At 36.9% G+C, this 23,774-nt stretch overlaps 1 protein-coding gene across 3 annotated transcripts; it reads left to right on the plus strand.

Moving 5' to 3' along the window:
- Positions 1–1,166: 1,166 nt before the first annotated feature.
- Positions 1,167–21,079, plus strand: LOC137956796 (protein N-terminal glutamine amidohydrolase). Of its 3 annotated transcripts, none has more exons than XM_068804420.1 (6): positions 1,167–1,395; positions 1,663–1,768; positions 2,106–2,183; positions 2,349–2,479; positions 19,651–19,775; positions 20,626–21,079. In XM_068804420.1, exons 1-6 carry the CDS (start codon positions 1,301–1,303, stop codon positions 20,793–20,795), a joined length of 705 nt encoding a protein of 234 aa, XP_068660521.1. In that variant the 5' UTR covers positions 1,167–1,300; the 3' UTR covers positions 20,796–21,079. The 3 variants fall into 3 exon arrangements, with proteins under 3 accessions (XP_068660521.1, XP_068660522.1, XP_068660523.1); XM_068804422.1 differs by lacking the exon at positions 1,167–1,395 and adding an exon at positions 1,539–1,577; XM_068804421.1 differs by lacking the exon at positions 2,106–2,183.
- The last annotated feature ends 2,695 nt before the right edge of the window (positions 21,080–23,774 follow it).

Consider the following 23,774-nt stretch of genomic DNA (forward strand, 5'->3'; position numbering starts at 1 on the left):
TCCACTATCTACTAAGGCTAGTAAATTATGAAGTAGGTAGTCTTCATGTATTACAACATGAATTTTAATGTGCCATTTCTGATTAAGGACACAAGTAATTGATTGTAGAAAATATCCTTCTTGATCTTCATTGTCTAATTTTGATATTATTTTATCATATTTTTAATTAAATTTTAAGATTTTTTATTTCTGTTTTCTACAGAAACACTTCTTTTTGGAGATCCATAGAAGTGATAGGATTAGTAGTGGTATAGTTGTGTTTTTTCATACAATTCATAACTAATTTAAGGGAATAAAGTTTAATTGTTAATTTTTCTCTTATTTTATTTTGTTATGAATTTTATTGAGGTATTTCTCAATTAATTCTTGTTTTATTATAGGATCATCAATTTCATCTAGTCGATCTTTTTGTGCTTTGGTAAGCACATTGATTCCTAAATGGTTCATTAGAAACATAAGTTTGATATTTGAATAGTGAATATTATACTATTCATCAAAACTTGAATCCTCAAAATCGGATAAAATATCTGTCTGATTTGGATTCAAAACTAGAGTTTAATAAAAAAAATGTTAATTAGATTTTTAATCCTTCATCTATATTTAAAGCATTAAGTTTTTGTTGAGTTTTACAACGATTTGAATAATGACCAAAATTGTCACATTTGTAACAAATTATCTATTTCTTTCTTGTATTAGATGGTTTATGTCGAGATATTTTAGATTTGTCTTTAAATAATTTTTAAGATATCTTTGTATATGATTTGGGAATGAACTATCTTCTTGTGCTTCTTTTTGAAAGAATGACCAAAAGTACAAATTGCTCACAAAATTCTTCAATAAGTTTGGTAATAAAGACATATTTATACTAACGAAGTTGATAAACTCATAAGTTATGCTTATTTGGATATAAGTGAAAAATAATAAAGAAAAAAATTATTAATATTTAAAATTTTTGATAATTAAAATTTTCTCTCAAATTTCTATTTCTTTTTTTCCTTCCTTTATTGTTTTTCTCTCTAAGATTCTTTACTATCAAATAATAAAAAAATACCGTTTTTTTTTGGCCTTTTCTGTGGGTTCTAAAAAGCCCGTTAGTAGTACATAGATCGCACGAGGATTATGCGATTTGCGGTCGTATCTCCGAAACATGAGGCAGGTCGGACCCTTTTAGGCCCAATATGTAAGAAATTATCAATTACTCAGCCATTAGACACCGGTCACTTAGTCACAATGTGGATCGACTGTTGAGATCCCAGTCACCTCGCAGCCGACTCCTAGTCCCGATTTCTGAGAACAAGCCATGTCGCTTTCGGATCCAGCGATCGTCTCGGCCTCTCCAGCGGAAGAACTAACTCCGCCAGACGTTTCTGCTTTCACCCACACACCTTGCTATTGGTATGCTGGCTGCCTTCTGTTTTAAGTTAGACCTTGTCGTTAAGCGTCTGGTATCTCTCTCTTTCCTTTTTATTTTAATTGATATATGGTTCTTGTATTTGATTTGTTGTTTCGTTTGTAAGAAATGTCAAGAACTCTTGAAGATTTCCGAACTTCTGTTGCAAATATTCTACGAAGATACAGTTCATTATCAGAGTATACCTTGTACAATTGTCTATTTTTTTCTGACAATCGTGAGAAAAACCTTATATTTCATTGTGATGACAGTGAGGAGAATGTGTATTTGCTCTGCAAAAACCTGTGTAGGATGGGAGTCACTGATGGAGAAGGTCGTGATCTTTTTGCCGTGTTCATATCCAACGAGAATAGAAGAGTAAGTGCATTTTTTTTGCCCTCCTCAGTAGAAGTATTGAAGGAAGTGTTTTTCTTCTCTTCTAATAATGAATATATATCTCTGAGGACCTATCTGTCAATGTTACAATTCTAATGGATTTAAGTTCTTAGGCGAGAATCTTCTATAGTGGTACTCTTAATAAGTTTTTTTTTTTTTTTGGCTTTTTTTTAATGAACTAATAAACATGTGCTTTTTGTTACTATTGGTACTTTTTTTATGTAACAGTTATTGTCCCTTTTCAAGAAAATTATTATTCTTGATACTTGATGCATGATATTGTGCTTTATATATGCTTTCTTGTTCCTCGAGAATGCAGATTCCTCTGTGGCATCAGAAGGCCAGCAGTAGGACTGAAGGTCTGATACTCTGGGACTATCATGTGTTATGTATTCAGGTGAAGCTGAACATTGGAGTCACTTAGGGGTACTTCCATATTTTTTCACTTGCTGTGGAATGATACAATATTTGAAATTTTCTTTTAGGAATTACTTTCTTCTATATGTTAAAATAATGGTCCTCTGTTGGTTGAGTTTTCAAAATTGTATACTAAATATCTCAGAGACATGGAAGAGGTAATGCACTTCATCAAGTTTGGGATTTGGACACTACTCTTCCTTTTCCTGTGCCCTTAGATCAGTATGTAGCTGAAGCAGTCCGGCCATCATTAACCTTGGATTCTTGTTTCACCAGGTAACATTTGTTCCTTGATGTTTAAAATCTACTTTTGTGTTTGCTTGTTCCCAAATGAAGGGTGGTAGTTAATTTTAGCACGAGATAACTAGCATATATTGTATCTTAAAGGAACTAATCATCTCAGGGTTTCTTCCCATGGTATTATGGAAGTATTATCATCCAAATGATCATTCCTAGAACATGATGGAGGAAAAAAGAGATGTTCTTGATTTAGGATGTTTGATCAACTAGACAATACATTTACATGCTTTTATTTTTTCTAAAGACAGTCTAGATAAACTACTTTATTTGTGATTTTAATATGTGATGCACATGATCAATCAAGATTTTCTTTCAGGAAATATCAGGACCTTTTTTTTGTTTATAACAACGATCATAAGAATTTTCTTGAGAATTTTATTTGCTGTTTACTACAGCAATTGTTTGAACATCATTATGACTAATAATTGCTATTTAGTTTGCTTAAGAAAAAAATTGTTTCCTGTCGAACCTAAGCTGATAAATAAATGTTTATAATTTCCTGTGATGATTTTTTAAAAATAAATGTTCCTTCCTCCTCGATGGTGATGGATTTTTAGAAATTTGATAAAGTTCGGGGATATGCTTTTAGTTTGTTTGAACTAAGATTTAATACCTTTCTAGCCGCATTATTATCTCTTCAAAATGGTTGCAAAACCTTCAGATGGTTATAATTGTCATCATTGTTCTCATAATATCTGCCAACTACTTTAGTTTGGCCGCACTAATCCTTTTCTTATATTCCAATTTATGTGTTCCGCACCATTTTCATCCATGCCTTATTTGGATTTCTTATCCTTTTAATGACCTATCAACTGGAGAGAGCTGCATTATCTGATCTATGATCACCACATTCATACCACCTCAGATAGGTCTATCATATCTATCATGTATCTGTGCTATTTAAAATGTAATGTTGTTTTTATTTTTAATTTTTTCCTTCCCTGCTAAATTTACGTGAATAGTTGAGAAATGGATATGAAAATGTTTGTGAAAAGACATTAGAGCTCCAAGAAGTAAATGGGCTCTTAAAGTCCCAAAAGTTGTTGGCTAAAAGAAAAAACGTCAAATTGTTTCGTGCCTTAGAGAAGATTACTCTAAGGAAAGCCATCCTCCAAGAAAATTATGACTGGGTGAATGATAAAATGAAAAAGAGGAATATTGACAACACTCATATAATGAACGTGGCAAAGACCACTATTGTGGATGCATGGTCACTATGCTTTGGAATGCTCAATAAGGAAATCTGAGCTAAAGAGGGTGAAGCAAATTTTGATACCTAAAGGAAATCTTAACTTAATGTAAAAACTGAGGACTGTGGGACGCAAACAAAATTGGGTACCCAAAGTCACTTGATCTTTATAAGTGGAGAGCATGTCTCCAACCCATGCCTTGAGAAAGTAATTTAAAATTCTTTAATAGCTTGAGATGGCTGACTTATAATTAAAAAAAGATCAACAAGTCAATTTGGGAGACATTGATTTGTCTACGTGGGTTAAACCGTTTCCACATGAACTAAAGTGATCATAGGAGGAACAAGCATTTGGACTTTGAAATCAATTAATCCTCCTCGATCAAAGTTTATAATTCTTCTTCTACCTTAGATGATTTGCATGTGCAAATCAATGAGAAATTCTGTTTTGAAAATGAAGAATCGTGATTGAGATTCTCAAGTTCAAAGCTTAAAACTCAAAATGTGAAACTCAAAATGCGAAATTCATTTAAGGTTGAGAAGTTTGACCAATAGGGGTGATGGTCTTGCTGGAGATTTTTTTTTTTTTTTGAGAAGAAGTGTGAATATATTACTGAGAAAAAGAATACAGATCTTGCTAAACAGAACCTTCCTCCACAACAAGATGTTGGAGAAAAACACCTAATTTAGCTTGACTATCTGGAGAAAATCGGAGAGGACTATCCTCAATATGGAGATCTATTTATCTGCTTCTTCAGAATTTCTCGTCAGCCTGTAGATTCTTTGTCGGGAGTGGCAGATCTATTAAATTTTGGGATGACTGGTGGATAGGGCAGGAACCTTTGCGGAACTCTTTAAGAAATCTTTTCCTTCTCTCCACACAAAGGGAGATTTCAGTTGCCGATGCATTTGAGGGGGGGTGGTGTGAACCTACACCCTCGAAGGGGTCTATCAGATACGGAGGCTATGGAAGCCAGCGGTCTATTGGATTCTTTGAATCATGTCAGAATTAGGCCTTCCAATGCAGACAAGCTCATTTGGTGGCCAGACAAAAACGAAAAATTCTCAGTTGCTTCGGCATACAGATACATAAATGGTTGGGATCCAACGAAAAGCGAGCATGATATCTACTTCGTCTGGAGACCATGTGTCCCTCCAAAGGTAAAATTCTTCATGTGGAGTGCCTGCCAAAGTAAAATTCTCATGGCTGATGTGCTCAGAAGAAGTGGTCACCCATCTATAGACCCACTATGTTCTTTTTGCAACAATGAAGTTGAATCCGCCAGCCATACTCTTCTCCGGTGTCAATTCTCATGGAATGTGTGGACCTTTGTTTTATGAAAATTGGAGATTTAATTCCATATAGCTGCCGATCTGATAGGTTTCTGCAAGTCGATCATTGGCTATCCCCTTCCTGGTCTCGGCAAATTGATTATCTCAGCCTGTGCTAGTTTCGTTCCATGGGGGCTTTGGAATGAAAGGAATAGAAGGCGATTTGATGCTAAAAGTGAATCTGAGGCTAGAGTAGTTGATAGAGTGACAGAGCAAATATCCACCTGCCTATTGACTAAAAAGCCTTTTTGCTCTTTCAAGGGCACCACCATTTGAGATAACTAGAACAAGTTGGTATGGATGCACATTGGAACCAAGGTTCAAGTTATGAAGGAATGGACTCCCTCGGAGACTGGTTACCTAAAATTGAATTTTGATGGCTCTTCTCTTGGCAATCCAGGGATCGCTGGTTTTGGGGGCGTGATTTCGGATTCATCTGGAAATCAGTGTTTCTCCTTTGCTGGTCCTTTAGGTATCTCTGACTCTATATTGGCAGAGTTACATGGCCTTCTTAATGGGCTTCGGGTGTTCAGAGACAATTGCAGTGGGCCTATTCACATTGAAGGGGACTCTAAGGTAGTGATTGGTTGGTGCCAGCGTAATTCCCCTCGCCCATGTAGGCATTGAGACACATTTCAGGAGATTTTGGATATTGTATCATCTTTGTCTTGTATTTGGTCTCACATTCCGAGATCTACAAATTCGGCAGCAAACGTGCTTGCCAAGGAGGGAGCTTCCCTGCAATCTCTTGTTGTAAGGGATTTGCTCCCTCCCTTTGTAAATTTTCTCTTGTTAAAATAAATACATCTTTATAAAAAAAAAAAAAGACCATCCGCTAAGTGATTAGCGGATCTAGGAATATAATTCCACATACATTTTAATTGAGAAATTAAAGTACATATATCATAAAAAAAGATCCCAGTGACGCCAAGGAGGTTTGCATGTCTTCTTATACCAATTGATGACAACTTGAGAATCGCCTTCGACATATAAAAGTCCTACCATCCTCTAATGAAACAAATTTAGGCCATTAAACAATCCAGACAACTCGGCTGTTGTTGAATCTGATATCCCTATTGGCCCGGAAAAAGAGAGAAGTTTTCCTTTATCGTCATGAATAACCCCTCCATATCTAGCAGGCCCCAGACAACTCAACGCGCTTCCATCGTAATTCAATTTAAAATATCCAACTAGGGGAAGAGACCAAGTTTCCATAATCGGAGGGCGGGGGAGGTGAGACATTTTTGCAACAAGATCCCAATTTTCTCATATGTTAATTCCTTCGAGAATTTTAAATTATTTTCTCATAAGAATCCAGGAAGTAACTTGCCCAACAATTTTGTTGCTAAGAATATTTTCGGAAAGAGATTTACTATTAAACCTTCTGTTATTCCATTCTTTCCATAGGGCCCAGGCGATGTGACCAACGCAGCAGGAGATTAATAGCTTTCCAAGCTTAGGGAGATTAACCTTTGTAATCGTATGAATTGTAGATATGAGATTTTGGGAGGAGCAGTATTGCAGACCAATTTTGCTGATGAGTTTAGTCCAAACCGAGTGAGCATAATTACAATGAAGTAATATATGATCCGCAATTTCAGTGAAGGTCAGGCAAAACGGGCACAGGGGATCCGAAATATGCGTTCTCCGGTGTATTAGCGAATCAGAGGTCAAGATTTTGTTTTGGCATGCTGTCCAGATAAAGAATTTTGCTCTTAGAGGCACGTGTAAGGACCACACAATGGCTGATGGGTGACAGGATTGAGCAGCGGGGGGAGAGAGAATAGCGTTATAGGCAGTTGAAGTAGAAAACGTACCTTTGGGACAAGGTGTCCATATCAGGCTGTCTGGAGCATTTCTGATACGAACCGAAGATAATCTCGTGATGAGTTCGGTGGCTTCTAGGGTTTCTGCTTCTGTCAACGCTCTTCGGAGGTTTAAATTCCCCTAACAAGAATTCTGCCCGACTACTGAAATATTCACCTCCTTGTTTCTGGCAAGAGAGAAATTTGACCAAAGCTAGAATTTAAACTAGTCGGGCCTATCCACCAATCTGTCCAAAAATTTTCCTACTGCCAGATCCAATGTAACACTTGACAACATTTTTTAAGATAGGTAACAAACTTGCTATTTTTTTCCAGACAGGAGATAATCTGTTATATTTTCCTCCTTCTGTCCACCAGCCAGAGAACTTGTCTGCTTTACCCGCCACTATATTCCACCAAATCAGAGTCAAGAACATATTAAATTTCCAGATCCACTTCATAAGCAGAGCAAAGTTTGTTGTTACAGTGTCACGAATCCCAAGGCCACCCTTAGAAAAAGGTTTACAAACATCAACCCATTTCACTAGACAATATTTTCTTTCACCATTTTGCCACCCCATAAAAATTTTCTTTTTAAAAACTCTATTCTATTTTTTACGGAGACAGGGCAACGGTACAAAGATAGAAAATAAGACGGAATACCGTGTAAACAAGACTTAATAAGAGTAAGTTTACCAGCTTTGGATAAGAATTTTCCTCTCTAGGAGGCAAGTCTACCTTCAAGACGCTCAATGACAGGGTGCCAAGCAGATTTTGAGGGTAAGACAGGAGAAAGAGGAAGTCCCAAATATGTGCCCGGAGGGGAGGCAACTTTACAACCCAAATAGTTAGCCATGGAATTTAGAACCGAAAGATCAATATTGAAACCCCAAATAGATGATTTAGCCCGACTTACCTTTTGACCAAAAGACAACTCAAAGAGGTTGAGTAGAGTTTTCAAGTGAGAGATTTTGACTCAAGGTACCTTCTTCAAAAAAAATAGTATCATCAGCATACTGTAATAACGGAATATCTTGGCCAGGGTCATTTGAGATAGGATTGAGCTAACCAGTTCTTTTGGCAAATCAGACCATAGAAGCAAGATGTTCCCCAAGCGAGTGAAGAGAAATGGGGACAATGGGTCACCTTGTCTAATTCCTCTCGTAGCTTTGAAATAGCTGCAAGGCATCCCATTTACTAGGAATGAAAAAGATGGAGAGGAGATACAACTTCTCATCCAAAATTTCCACAGAGTGCCAAAACCCATTATGTCCGGAAGGTAATCAATTAGCTTCCAGTTTGCTCGGTCAAAGGCCTTTTCAAAATCAATTTTTAGGACGGATCTTGGCCTATTTGATTTTTTGAAGGTGTCCAGGAGTTCATGGGCAGCCATGGCAGAGTCTAAGATATTTCGATCCCGGATAAAGGCACTTTGGCAAGGGCTTATACTTTTGGAAAGGTGGGTCCAAAGACGATTAGCAAGCAGACGGGCTATGATTTTATAGTAACTTGTGGTGAGACTGATTGGTCTAAAGTCTTGTGGAAAATTGGCAGGAGATTTTTTTGGGATCAGGGCAATAAAGGAAGCACCTACAACCTTATGGGTGATGCCGACTTGGTGGAAATTCTGGACAAATGCATAAACATCCGATTTAATGGTATCCCAATATTTGTGGTAAAACTCACCATTAAAATCGTCCGGTCCAGACACTTTGTCTTTTGGAAGCCCCATTGCTGCCGAATCTATTTCTTCTATGCTGAATTCCTTTTCCAAGTCAGTTGCCTCAGACGAAGAGATTCGCAGATAATCGAGTTGGGGCAGCTTCGGCCGATTAAAACACTCTTCAGAATACAGTTCTGAGAAAAACTTCACAAAAACATTAGAGATAGAGGGGCTATCCGTAATCACTTGGTCTCCGTGACAGAGGGAAGTGATATAGTTAAGCCTCCTTCTGGCCGAGGCAATAGCACGGAAAAACTTTGTATTTCCATCCCCCTCGGCCATCTAGCGAAATCTTGTGCACTGTTTCCAGCGGACAGTTTCGTAGCGAAGCAGATAAGAAAGCTCAGAATTTAATTGACTTCTAAGGATTAAATCAGAGGGAGAAATGGACCTTTGCTCTTCCAGTAGGTCGAGCTCCGAGATGCGATGACGAACCAAATCCTTCCTAGAAGCAGCAATAGCACGATGAGAAAAAACCACAAACGAATCTTTGACTTCAAAGCTTTCAATTTAAGGGCGAGTTTCCAGCCAGGGTTAGGGTGATGATCCAATTCTTGCCACCAGACTGGAATGGAAGAGTTGAAAACTTCCAAAAGGGTCCAAAAATTTTCAAAGCGGAGGGAGAGCACCCTCAGGTAGGGGGGAGGGTGTTAATTTGAATTGGCCAATGATCAAAACTGACTTTGTTGAGGACTTGGCCAAATGCATTTTGGAAAAGATTGAGCCATTCATTGTTAGCAAAAAAAAGGGTCCAACTTTGAAAGGATTGGAGGAGACTGGCCATTTGACCAGGTGTATTTTTTCCCGGACAGAGAAATTTCTAAAAGTTCGTGACTACAAATGAGATCAGAGAAGGCTCTCATGGCAAGAGTAGTTCTGGGCGCGGGATGGGTTTTTTCAGAGTAGAGTAGAATGGAGTTAAAATCACCGGCTAGAAGCCAAGGCAGATCCCATAAATGGACTAGTTGAAATAATTCCTCCCAGAAAGAGGCACGATTAGAAGGCCTAGTTGGACCATACACACCAGCTAGAGCCCATGAAGTGCCAAAAAAGTAATCGTGAAAGCAAATGCCAATGGAGTATTGACCCAGTTGGCAGATATTAGTGTCTACTGCTTTTGGGTCCCAGATGACAAGAATGCCACCCGAGTGCCCAATAGCATCAACCGTTGCCCATCCAGGGTCCAAACCATACCATAAATCGCAAGCAATAGAGTAATCAAAATTTTGTAGCTTCGTTTCAACAAGAACTACAATTTTTGGCTTACATTCCAAAAGGGCTGCTTTGATAGTGGCGTGCTTAAGAGTGTGAGCTGATTCCTCTGACATTCCATGACATGATGATCATTTAGAAACTGGTAGGTTGAAATCCTTCTCCCATTGGCGAGAAGCCTCGTGGTGGTAAGAGCTGAAGATCCACACAAGTTCGGCTAGTTCGTTGTATTCTTTCGATGGAAGATCTAATTTTTGTTTTTCCAGAAATAGGAGGAGATCATCCTCAGGTAGGGGCTGGTGCCGGGACTGGGGCAGCGGCTGGGTATCCGGGAAGTAAGTAGACAAAAAGTCTGTTATTGGGTGTGGGGAAGCATACTTAGGTTGGGGTTGGGGCAGAGGCTGTGATTGGGTACCCAGGTCGTAAGCAGACATAAAGTTTGTTGTTGGTTGTGGGAGGGTAGGAGTGGGACAGGGGGTGTATTGATTTTCTGGGGGGAGGTGACTTGTGCTTTGCCCTTTCTCTTTTTTCTGGAGTAGGTAAAAGTGAAAGGGGTAACTAAAGATCTTTTTTCTAATTCGGGGTCGGCTATTTCAGAGGAGGGGTGGTGGGAGTTTTGGTTTTGGAACTTGTTGCTTCCATGGTGGGGTTCAGGTTGAAGATTTGTAATGGGATGGGGGAAAGATAACATTTGGGGGTGATTGGAAAAAGTGAGAGGGTGGTCGTATCGGGAGGCGGTGAGGTGACGGATGGGTTAATGTTTTGGTTTTCCGGAAGTATATAGTTAGGTCGTGGCGGAGGGGTGGGGAATTCGAGGGGGGGTGATGATGGGTTTTGAGGGGGGGGGGGGTGTGGAAGTTGGACTTTTGGATTTTCTGGATTTTTGGATTTTCGAGGAAAAGATTTTCCCTTTGTACGGTTCCTTGGCTGATGGTCATGGCTGTTCCCTGAGCTGGCCTGGTTTCCCCTGAGCAAAACTTGGGGCAAGCTCGGAACCGATTAGACTCAGTACTCGGCGATCCAAAGTGTCTAGATTGGGTCGACTCGAAAGCTTGCGAGTCAGGGTTCATGGAGGGGAGACAGGTCATCTCCCTAAACTCCAGAGTGATCCAAGCAGAAAGTTCTCCAGAGTGGAGTTCAATGAGATGCGAGCCACTTACATGGGTCTTTATCTTAATGAGAAAATTTACTGTGAGCAGTTCCGTAGATTTTTCTTCTGCCCAAGCAAGCTCTCCATAGATGTTGGCCAGGCTTTCCAATGTATGTCATCATTGGAGCTCCGGTGGAATGCCTCGAGCAATAATCCATTGTCTGGTCAAGGTGAGGCCAGTAGTCCAGCAAGCCATACTCACAATTGGGGATGCAGTATCATTTTTTAAACGGAACAGCTCATCTCTGTCTTCTTGCGTTTTGGAGACCAGCAACCCACATTGAGCTTGAATGTGCATGATGTCCAGAGTCCTCCAGGGTTTTCCTCTGATCCAGTCCTCAATATGATTTGCATTAATTGGAATCTGGGTGCATTGTGATGATTACCGCCATTGATAGGCGCTTCCGTCCATCTTTCAGGGCTTGGTCGGGAAGAGACAAAGAGATGTGGTTCCTGTGGTGACTGAATTTATAGGTGGGGAGAGGCGGAAGCTTTTCATTTGTATCTAGGATATTTAGAATTTTTTTGGGTAGAGGAGGTGGCAATTCGCTTTCCTAAGACAAACAATTGATTTGTATGGGAGTATTTTTTTTCTGGAGATGAGGAGGGTTGTGGCAGTAGGTTTTTTCTGGGGGGTGGTATCGGATTTTTGAGGGAGCATGGAAAGTTTGCTTATTTCCGTCTTCTGAGATAATTGAAAAATCACTGTGTGGAAGTTCTTCCAACCCATCCCCGACTGGGGACTCTGGGGGAGGAAGATCATCCCCATGATTTTACTCCCTCTTCTTTGCGTGATGGAACATTCAAGCCTACTTCCATGATATTGCGTGTGCATTTGGAATTCCAACTATTTGGTGAAGAGAGATCTTCCATGACTTCGTCCCATCTTGCCTCTGCATACGCTGACCAAAATTATGCCGAACGCTTCCAGCGCTTGGCTGGGTATGGAGATGAAGGATTTTTTTGCTCCTGAACTGGAAGTGATGCGGAAAAAGGATTTGTTTATGTTCTTTGATTTCTGGATGGAGATGGATCCTTTTCCATTTTTGAACTGCATCTCCTCCGGATTCTCCATCCTGATTCTTCTTCTTGAAGTTCGCCTGACGACCGTTTGCCATTTCGACTCGTCTTCCGGGTTCGAGTGGGGGGGCTTTTGCTATCGGTGCAAACTGTTTCTGCTGCAGTGGATTGGTTCGCTCTGATCGATCAGAGCTCTTCTCTACTCGGAGAGGTGGGCCAGAATGAGGGTTCGTGGGTGGTGGTGGGTTTCAAGGGGGGGGGGGGGGGGTAAGGCAAGCTATTGTATCATGTCTTGTCTTGTTGGAGATGAATCACAAGTTTGACAAGAGAACTCAATATTGAAAATCAAATTAAGGCAAGCTAGATAACTTTGTGTATAGAATTAGTATTTACAATGTTCGACTTGTGACTAGCACTAGGTTTCAGTTGTGCTTGCCAAGTCAGGAGCAACCTTTCAATCTCTTGTTGTTAGGGATTTGCTCCTGGTTTCTTTGTAATTCTTTTTGTTAATATATACGTCCTTTAAAAAAAAAAAAAAACTAGGTTTCAGTTGTGCTAGATTTTAAAATTCTAAAATGAATTGAAATTATATGCTTGATTAGTTAAATTAACTTGTATGCTACCTAGTATGGACTTTGACATTGAATTCAAACTTTTATATTTATTGTCAAAAGTCATTGCCAAAGAGTAATTCCCTCAACAATGTGAGCATAGCTCAACTAAGATAATCATCTTGTTAGTTTGCCTATACCCTTGTTATAAGTAAAATCTTGTGTTAGTCAAACATGAGCTGAAAATTGCAAATTGCCCAAGCCTTCTTAATTTGTATTGTATGCAAATTACACAAGCCAAATATTAAAAATTACAGACATGAGTGATTTGGGAATAGAGTATGCTTTAGAAACTTCCTCATGCTTGCAATGTGAAGCAGCCAAAACTTGGTTGAATCTCAAATACCTTTTTTTTTTTTTTGGGTTGAATCTCAAATACCTTCATCCTTCAAGTTGTGAGAATAATATAAATGGCTCAAAAGGACATGCTCCAAAATTGTGAAATGGTGTTTGATCATTTTGATGCATGTTGATTTTCTAACTTGGAATGAAAATTGGGAAATTCTCCCATGACTGAACATTAAAAGGAAAAATCAAATTGCTTAAGGAAATCCATTATACCTCTCTATAAAAACGCCTAAATTCTAGGAGCCAATAAAGGCTGATAATTTGAAATCCATACGTTTCTCAATGAAGCAGAAAACCATACCTCTTAGAATTCTATTTGTTTATGATGTGAAAAATGCATATGCATACACAAGCGAAGCTCGGTATAAAAAAAGTATTCTTAGAATGGCTTCATATAAGCCAAAAGAACTAGCAGCCCCTTAGCTTCACGTTGTTGATAGAAGCTTATGACCCAAGTTGATCATTGAGCTAGATGATACTCATAAGCATGATAGGCATTAATATCTTAAATAGCCAGACTTGAAACTAAATGTTATGTGTATTTAAGATCTTGAGAATCTCATCTCACGACACACATTTTGCTAATATTGTGAAGTCTGTGATTTCTTTATTATGCATTTTAATTCTGATTGTCACTCTTGAATTGAGATGTATGCATAAGTAATTTATGCCTAGCTGGCTATTATTCTCTAAAGTGTTAATTAGTTATGCCCAATGTAATTTGAACCTGCTTATATTTTCAAATGATTATTAAGCATTCATTCACTCATAATAATTTTGGAAGGTCATGATGAAACAGTTAAATCTATGTAGATCTTTGCAAAGCACAGTGACTCTAGGTTATGATTGAAAAATCTTTAAGTTGAGAACCTAGACTTGAGCCAAAATTGTTAATTCAAATTGAGCTTGACTGGTGGTGACTGTTTGAGTTGTCCAATCCAACTCATTTCTTGAGTTTTGGAGTGTATGGGTACATCTCTATAAAGTTCAAAGGTAAAAGATATGTTAGAATAGTGCCAAATGTCTTTTATAGTTTGAATTTGATATGAGCATTAGACGTTAGATCAAACGAAACTAGGATTAGTGTCCTCATCTTACAAGAAAATTAGGCAAGGAAATCAAATGATTGTCATTAAAAATTGCATATCAGCCATCCCTGAATTTCCTCAAAGATTATACCATAAATTTTGAAATTTTCATCTAAGCGATGTTATTGGTTGATGTATGTGCCCTGCCTGTTTCATTGTATGAGTATGAGTTGCTTGAGTGCCTAGAGGCATGAGACCGTTGGATGTCTGAATTAAGCTCCATCTTTGAGTATTAGAATACATTCATGTAAAACTCAAATCTTATGAACGCCCCATTAGAATTTGGGTAATGGTAAAGTTGGCAAATTTACCATCTTGACCCTGAGATTTAAAATGTTAGGCTTTCAGCTTCTTCATGAGATCTAACAGGAATGAGCAATCTTCAGTTGAATGATTAGGAAAACCTGAGGTAAAGTAAGATTGATAGAAAAAGGTTTTCTCGAAGGACTAAAGGTCTTAATGGCAAAGGCAGTGGAATGCCCATAGGCCTTTCGAACGGTGCATGTAAAATCAACATGCCTTAAGCACCATTTGGTCGAACGACAGATTGGATAGTAAGCTGAACAGAGTGACATAGTGTGTTTCGGAAATGACTGTTTGATTTGTCTGTTTGAACGGAGAATTGAACAGACGTTTCTTGAGAGCAAGAACAGGAGAACCATTCGAACAGATATCATCTGGCAGAACGGCTACTGTCAGAGGTATGAAAACCCATGGGAATTCAAAAATTTTAAGTTGGGTTGAAAATGTTTGTGATTGTACTTAAGAGAATTTGATTTGCGTCGGCATAAATGAAAAGGTGCTTCAAATTGCCTCAATAAGCTCAATAAGTTAAGGAAGAATGTATGAACTGTTGGGAAACTTAGGAAAGGAAGTCTCCCAGAAAAATTAACCTTGGATTAGGTTCCCTTAGAAATCCCCTCTAGATGAAGCTGGTCCGTTCCATTGGGCCCATGATTTTTCATTTTGACGAAATAAGCTAATTTAGGAAATATTCATTTAAAAAGTAACTTCCTTTACAAGAAAAAAATGAAGTTGAAAGCATATGGTGACAACAAAAGTAGAGGGATGCGAGTAGAAAGAGACAAATAAGAGTGAGTTAGGGAGAAAAGACCATAGTTGACTAATGAAAAGGGAGGGTAACATCAAGAATGTTTAGTGCCCTATTTACCCCGACATGATCCTTGGAGGAGAGAACAAAACCTAGTCAAGGTAGAGGAACCCAGTGATGAGGCATCTTGGAGTGAAAGAGTCAGAAGAGATGCTTAACTAAAAGGTTGAGCATATTAGATGCAAAGTGTTAAAGAAATGGGAGATGAATGAGATGGAGCCAAAGTTTGAAATCATGGCATCTCATCTGAAGAAGAAACAAGTGAAGAGGAATGTAGTTAAGAAAAGGAGGAGAATGAAAAAAAGGATAAAGAAGGTGGAAAAGGGAATCCTAGTGGCGAGAAACATTGCAAGGAAGACGGTTCTTGCCTAGAAAGTCACTCCAGCCTAGAGGAAGACTAAAAAGGATCTGATGAAAGAATTCCAGCTTAGAAGAATGCAATAAGGAAGGAACTAGATAAACATGTGGATATAACCTAGTCCGTGTTGATTGTGTTAGGTTGCCCCATTGTGTGTAATGATGTAATCATTTCTTAGTCCTGTAATGAGACTCATTGTGGATATTATGAATGCTTTATCTGAACTATTTTTCAAAATTATTCAAACATTTGTGTGATTTTGTGACCATATGCTTTACATGTTTTTTTATCATGACCAGTAGACATTCAAATTCGGGCAAAGAAGTGTCGAAGGAGAATGAGATAGAGCTCATATTTTGAAATCATCAAATCTCATTCATAGTAGTAAAAGGAGAAGGAAAGCTGAAACTGAAGCTGAAAATGTTAAAGTGGAAAATCAAAATTGAAATTAAGAAAGAAGATGAAGTAAATTATATGAGGGGGAGAAACCCATAAATGGAGAAATAGTAAGAAGGAGAAAAAAGTAGCCTGAAATGAGGCAAATCACCTTAGACAAGTGATGATGAAGGGACTGCATGTAGGAGGATGAATATTAGCCTCTAGGAAGCCACTTAGTAGACCTAGGTGAGGGAGGAGCTAATACTATCTCAACTGCACAAAATAAGCTAAATCCCTAGCCTTAACAAACTGTTTTGATTATTGTGTGATTTCTTGAATATGTGAAAATTGAGACAATGTATGATCTCAAGATCCGAGGATTGTACTCTGATTGTAATGTTATTTGTGACTACTTATGAATGATAATATGTATGAACATATTGGGGGAGAGTAGATGTGTATAATAGAATGTACATACCCGTAAAAGGGGAAGTAAATGCAATAACTAAAGGGGGAGCATATCTATAAGGTTATAAATTTTTATGATGCCAAAAAGGGGAGAAAAATCATGAGCCATATAAAAATTTGAATGAGGACATAACAATTCTTAGAAGGGGGAGAAAATTTGATGTGAGCATGTCAAAATGCTTACAAAAGGGGAGAAAAATTTGAGTGAAATTCTCAAGTCAAATAAATTGAAGGGGAAAATAAACATAGTATTGGACTTAGGGGGAGTCAAGATGAAATAGTTAGATATAAATCTCAAGAGGAGTTTTTCAATGATCATTCATATTTATACACTCGTTTGCACTTATATTTTTATATGCTTATGAGTGTTTGTCATCATAGCAAGGGGGAAAATATTGGCCTCAAGATCCTCATTGAGATAATTTTGATGATAATAAATACTAAGTTACTAATGATGTACATTAGGTGTGCCTTGTAGTTTAAAAAGCCTCTAAAAGAAATTTTTGACAGCATATCTGTTCGACTAAACAAGATCGCTTAGAATAGTGAGCAAGGCAAGTCCATTAGACTGGATGAAGTAAAGCCATCGTCTGATTGGTCATGATAAAGAAGGTAAAAAAGGACGACCATCTAAACAGACAGAAGAGATAAAAGGCCCAATTAGAGTCCATTCACCAGATGATTGAACAATAAGCCCAATGAACATAAGAGAAGAAAAAGAAGAAAATGAAGTCATGCGAAGAAGGCCATCTGACTGAACTTCCCACTTTTTGATTGGATATTAGAGGAAAATAGGACAGTAAGTACCCATTTACCAAGACGAACGACTGAGCTGAAAAAAAAAGGAAAACAATTTATGAAGGCTGATTGACCAACAGAGATTGTTCAACCTAAAAGAAAGAAAAAAGGTACTAGAAGCATCTGTTCTTATATATGTCCAAATGGCCAATTCAAAGAAGCTGAATGCCTAGAAGAGAGGGAAGAGGCGTCCAATGAAGACTGTATGAGCTGTGCACATAGTTGTTTGAATGACAAGTTCCAAAAGAGTTTTTAAATGAGATTGAAGATTTTGATTTGGCCAAAATAGGTATCTAAAATCTCGAAGTGATCTATCTATGTGATTAACAATTCATCATGAAAATTTTAAGTATTTCAGAGTTTTACCCATGTTTTTGTAAAGATTTACCATAGGATAAAAGTCCCTTTTTGAATTCAATGACTCTATTTTTAAACATTGAAAATTCATTTATTTAAGTCGATCTCGTCCCAAGAGTCTTGAGGTTGCTACAACTACTCCAAATGACACATACACTCTATATATGGAGATTAGATTTGAGTTTTTGAAAAGCAAGCTACCGAAAGAGTTAAGAACATTTTTGAAACCATCATTTACTTAGTGTCTTTCATACTAGAGTGTGTGCTGTTATACTTTGAAATGATCTAATTCTAGTATATTGATTTGTTGGGGGCATTTTAAAAAGGGGTTTTTATATAGCCTTGAATATTAGCGGGGTGTTTTCAAAATCCAAGCATCATCAAACTTTGAAATCTTTGAATGATCTTGGTTAAGTATCAGTAAACTTTTGATTATATGTCAGATTATTTCTTGTGAGCTTGTATTGTAAAATTATATTTGAGTCGAGCTACTTTATGTGTTATCCTCTTATTTGAAAACCAATCTGATTCATTGTGCTTATACTTTGAAATCTGGTCATTCAAGGACCTTTGAGTTGCTATTTATATTGAATAGACACTTAGGATTGGTAAACCTATTTGTTTGTGTTTGAACTGTGAAATCTGCCTGTTGGGAAATTTTTATCTTGGGCTACAATTATAAGCAAGTAACATTGCAAAGTGGGTCACACCTTTGGCAAACAAGATCATCTTCATCTCAAGTAATTTGAGAGAAGCATGTGTGGCTGAGGAGAAAAAGGCTGATAAGCATTGTTGTTGCTGCTGCTTTTTTTTTTTTTCTGTCTTTGTGTTGGCCAGTGGTGCTGAAAATTCTTTTTTTTTTGGTCTAGCTCTGGTGTGCCTAGTGAGCTGTTGCAATAAATCCCTCTTAAGGGTTTTAGGAAGGATTGCCTAGTTAGCTGTTAAAAATCCCTTTGTGGGTTTAGATTGGATAACCTAGTTTGTTGCTATAAATCTTTGTAAGGGTGACGTTATCTAGGTTTGTTGCTGTGGTCAATTACGAGGCATAAATCACTACGTGGGCATCATTGTAATTGGTCGTAGAGGCAATTTTGCTATAAATGTTTTTTAGCAACTTATGCATAGTGGAACTTAAAGGTGTAAAACACCTTTGGAGTGAATTTGCAATCTAAGATAAGATTGTGAACTACTATAAAATTTCTGTGTTTTTTATGGTTTGACTGTTTGTGTATGCTCTTTTGGTTGTGAAATTGAGTTTATGCATTGGATTTCAAACAAGATTGTGAGTACACATAAGATTAAGCTTAATGTGGAAAAGAAGTCAAATATAGCTACAAGGTTTAACAAACTTATTCATCCCCCCTCTAAGTTTATTCTTCATCAGGCTTAATACATGCATCCCCCTCTAGGTTTATTCTTCACCAGACCTAACATATAAGCCCCCCTCTAGGTCTTTTCCTCACCAGATTTGACACATACGTCCATCTATAATTTGGCATTGGCTCCTGTTGTAACATGTAGTCTGATACTCCGAGAAAGGTTGCTTTTTTCATAATAGTTTTCTGAATTCTAGTGCCCCTTCATGGAGGTCCTGCTGGAATCCATTCAAACTGATTGAAGTATATTTTTCATAAATTACTATTTCCCAGTGGAGCCTCTTTTGGAGGTATATCTCCTTTACCATTTGGTCATTTGATTCTTCTGATTCCCTTTCCTATTTCCATTGGCAAACTTTCCCTCATGATTGGAGGATATTGAATTACCCATCTTCACTAGAATCTCCTTTGGATGGCTTTGAGTTTGAAGGCTATGCTTGCCGGACTAGGTACTAGTGAGAGAGAATAATTGGGTAACCCTGCAAGAAGAGATTTGATTAGAACAGTTTTACCAGTTCAAATGGAGGCCTCAGAATTGAGGAAACAAGCAAATTTATATTCATTTTATTTATTTACTCATACTCTAATGAACTAGTCTTCATGACCCAATTAGCTCGTCTGACAATTCATGCAAAAAATGAGAATAAACAAGAAACTTAAGAATATTATTGTTGATTTATTTGAATCCCAAAACCATCTAGAAGGAAACTCATATTGAGCATAACTTGTTTGTAAAAAAAAAAAAATGACAAGAAAGGAAGATTTTTTTATTTAAAATACTAAATTTATATTATTTACTTACTGATTTGCTATCTTTCTCCAGACTTTTTCGTGTAGTACATGCTCCACTGTTTCTTCGCTGTTTTGCATCTGATAGACGACACATGAAGAATCCTAATGGACATTGGATGTCTCCTCCCCCAACATATGAGCCTATAATTGCTGAAGGTTTGTCTTTTTGAGCCATTTTATCTTTTAAAAGGTAATTTGCCACTGCATTTGTTTAATCGTTGCTTTTGCCGCATACATAGACATGGTATGTTTAAGTTTAAATTGAGTATTTGCCCCTGCCAGAAACAATAAGTGAATTTGGCCAACGCATGTAGGTAAGATGTATGTAAAATGCTGAAATAACTAAAAGGAATAAACTTGTGCCAGAGGTATTAGAGATCAGGAGAATTTTGAGATATAATTCTTTTTTTTCTCTTTCGAAAATTTTCGACGAATTCACAATTCAAAGCTGTAGAAGTTGTCACTGACTTTTATAGAGTATTGATGAAAGTAAATAGTGCATTCACAATATGGTAGTAATCTTAAAATAGTTCTATGATCATTAACTGGTTAAAGCTTGACGTAAAGAGTAGTTAAAAACTTCACAAAAGTGAATCCAGCAGTGTCACTTTGCAGTTTATGCAAACTTTTGTTGAAGGATCAAGAAACTTGCATTCGCTTCTATTTCCTTTGACATCTGCATTCTTTTTCCCCAGTGAGGAACATGATTTTAATTGCGAACAAAATCATCTGTTTCTAAAAATTTTAACTAACAGTTAGTTACTCTTGGTATTGAAATTCATTTTATTTATGATATATTGTAACCTATTTGAATTTGAATATTATTTATTTCTTCAAGTCACTTGTCTAATGTCACCTATCCTGCTTCAATTCACCATTTTGTCTTTTATGGAAGATTTTATGGGTTTTTAACATTTGAGAAATTAAGAATTTGTACATTGTTGGTGTTGTTGATGTTGATGTTGATGCTATCGCAGTCATATTAACTCTTTATCTCATTATGTAGACGGGGCCATTTACAACTTGGACAAATACATTCAGATGAGTGCCAAAGACGTGGTCACAAATACTGGAGACTTGGTTGAAAGGATATTCTCGGAAAGATTTGGTGTAATAATGAATGAAATGCAGGTGGAAGAATTCTTTTCCATGCTATCCAACGGTAATAGTTCGTGATTGTAATTTTTTTACACTCCTGATCGAGTCCCTTCGTTCATCTATTTGCGCCTATCACTTCGAAACGACGTGAGGCGTAAAGACGGCATCTCCTAATTAGTACTGCATCAGTCACTTCACGAAATAGAGTCACCTGAAAGTCGCATTGTTTAAACATCATTTCCGTGTCAAAAATTCACTTTCACTCTCTCTACAGAATAATTCACTCTTGTGGTTACTTCTGCCACCTCCAACGTACTAAGGTGGCAATTTTACACACTTATCTGAGTATGTACTTGAACAAATTTATCCATTTACCTAATCGTTTTTTTTGTTTTATCCATTATAGATATGGAATGCAACTTTTAATTGGTACCTGATTATCATGTAATTTAATCTGTTTCTATTTATCGCATTTTAATCAGGCCGAATGTTGATTAGGCTTATTTTGTTCAGTATTTCACGTGGAGGATTTATAATTTTAACATAATAATCATGTGGAGGATTTTATTATTTAAATTTTAATAATAAAAATTTTAAATTTACATTATTCTTGTTTTTAATCCTATTCTCCTTCATAGGAAATGGAAACAATTTAAATTGTGTATGTTTTTATGTGAATTTGGAACGAGGGTGGGTGGAAAGAAAAGAAACTGGGTAGTATAGCCTAGGTAGCGTCTCTGGAGGGAAGTGTGAATTGAGTATAAAAGTAAAAATTCAGTACTTGAGGTGTAAGATATACCAACAAATGCCCATTTTCTTCTTAACTCATAGTTTGGTAGAATATTTATAATTTCCACAATTAAAACTAGTTGTTATTTGTCAGTTGGCAAACATCAGACTGTTGATTAATCGATCATTGATAAGTAACTGATCGATCAATATATAATATATCATTACGACTACTTTTCTATCAACTGGTGACTTATTGATTGATGGATTGATTGATCAATATGTTACCATTGGTCTAGAAAAGATAAGTTGATTGATATTTACTAGTGGTTGTTCGATTAATTGAGATTTCCTCTGGTTGTGCAATACAAATATGATTGATCAATGTATTTTCATTCGATTATTCATGCTTGAAGTCTCTTATTGCCAAAGTTCTGATTGATCGATCAATCTGGAAGGATGATCGACCATTCTATGTAAATTCTACTTGCCTAGACATCTATGAGTGATCAATTGATGAGGGATGATCGATTATGCATTATAGCATGTAATGGCCATGTCCTAGATGATCGATCAATTAACTATGGTTTATCGATCATGCTTTATAATTCTGTTCTGCACAATTCTAGATGATCAATCACAATCAGTGACTGATTGATCATTCCAATGCTAGATAAAAATATATATTTATAAAACATGAGAATTTCTCTTTAAGTGCTTTAACATGTTTTAAGTGATGTATATGATGATTCAAAACTTGTCTATATGCAAGTTATATCTTAAAGCTCTGATCTCATAAGTACACAAGGACTAGTAGTTAGAATACTCTCTTACAAATATTGACTGTGTTTAAACATATGTCTTTGATGCTTGAACTCGAATATTCTCGTTGTCTTCTTCCTTGTGGGTGCTTATTCAAGAGATGTTATTTAATTGTACTTGATGTATTTGTTTTGGCTTTGAAGCTTTAAACCTTGACATGCTCTTGAAGGTTAAATATCTAAAATACGAGATTTTCAAGTTATTAGCTCAATTAAGTTTTGTTATCATAAAAAGTAATGTGGGAGTCAACCGACGGTTAACACACTATTTTTAAAGCTCTAATAGCTGGAATTATATAAAGAGATTCCGATTCTCTTTAAGCCTCATGTAGCTCAATATATGTTTTTTACAAATACAATCTCCCAAAGAGATTGGCTAGATTCTAGCTCTAGTTGGCATTTTCTATCTAGATTAAATAGGTTCTAGATGAACCTATGTCAAATGGAAAATAAAAGAAAGGAAAACTTACACCCAAAACTTTGAGAGCACCTTTTCCTTGAGAGATCCAAACTTCCACTTCTTTTCAGCATAAAGTAAAGTGTTTGAGAGCTTTTCTATGATGATATGCAGGGAATAGATGGAGGAAAGAGACTTGAAAATGCAATTGTGTATCACTCCTTCACTCAAAGTGGACTTTTGAGAAGCATTGCAAGATTGAGAATAAAAGCTTCAATAATTTACCAATAAATGCTCTTTAACTTCTCTATGTGTAGTTTGATGGTGTATTTTATAACTTTCCCAAGCCAAACTAGCTTCTTTTTGCCCGTTTGCAAAAATCAAACCATTGATTGATCGATCAATTGATTATCACATATATTTTTGTGTCAGAATATGATTTATTGATCGATGAACTGATTGATCAATATGTTACCTTTGGTCCTAAAAAGTTAAGTTGATTGATCATTACCAGGGGAAAATCGATTCATCAGAATTCCCTCTGGTTGTGCAATGAACTTCCTCTAATCAATCATGCTTTATGTCCCTAATTGGCAAGATTTTGTCTAATCGATCAATCGGTTGGGATGATTGATCTCTTTCCAAGTAATTTTTGCTTGCCTTGATAACATTGATCGATCATGTGTTATAGCATGATATGGCCATGTTCTAAATGATTGATCAATTGACAAAGGTTGATTGATCATGCTTTATAATTTTAACATGCACACTTCCGGATGATATCTCACTTGTAGAGGATGATCGATTGAATGATCGATCATTTCAGTGCAAGTACAAGTAAATTGACTATTGAAACATGAGAATGATTTTTTAAGTGCTCTAACATGTTCTAAATGATATATATAATATTCGTAAACATGTTTATTTGCAATGTATATCCCAAACTTTCACGTTCACCATTGTACTTTAAAGAAAGGCGTTAAGAAAGCTCTTGCATTTGAGACAAGAGTTTTTACATATAACATTGATACTTAAACTCTAGTCTTCTCGTTGTCTTTTTCTTCATGGGTGCTTGTTCAAGATATTTACTTCGATGTTGCTTGAGGTCTT

Source organism: Aristolochia californica, unplaced genomic scaffold (genome assembly GCF_029961685.1).
Source record: "Aristolochia californica isolate CCGP_79_NKW_82.1479 unplaced genomic scaffold, dmAriCali1.0.hap1 SCAF_2, whole genome shotgun sequence".
In the NCBI taxonomy this organism is placed as follows: Eukaryota; Viridiplantae; Streptophyta; class Magnoliopsida; order Piperales; family Aristolochiaceae; genus Aristolochia; species Aristolochia californica.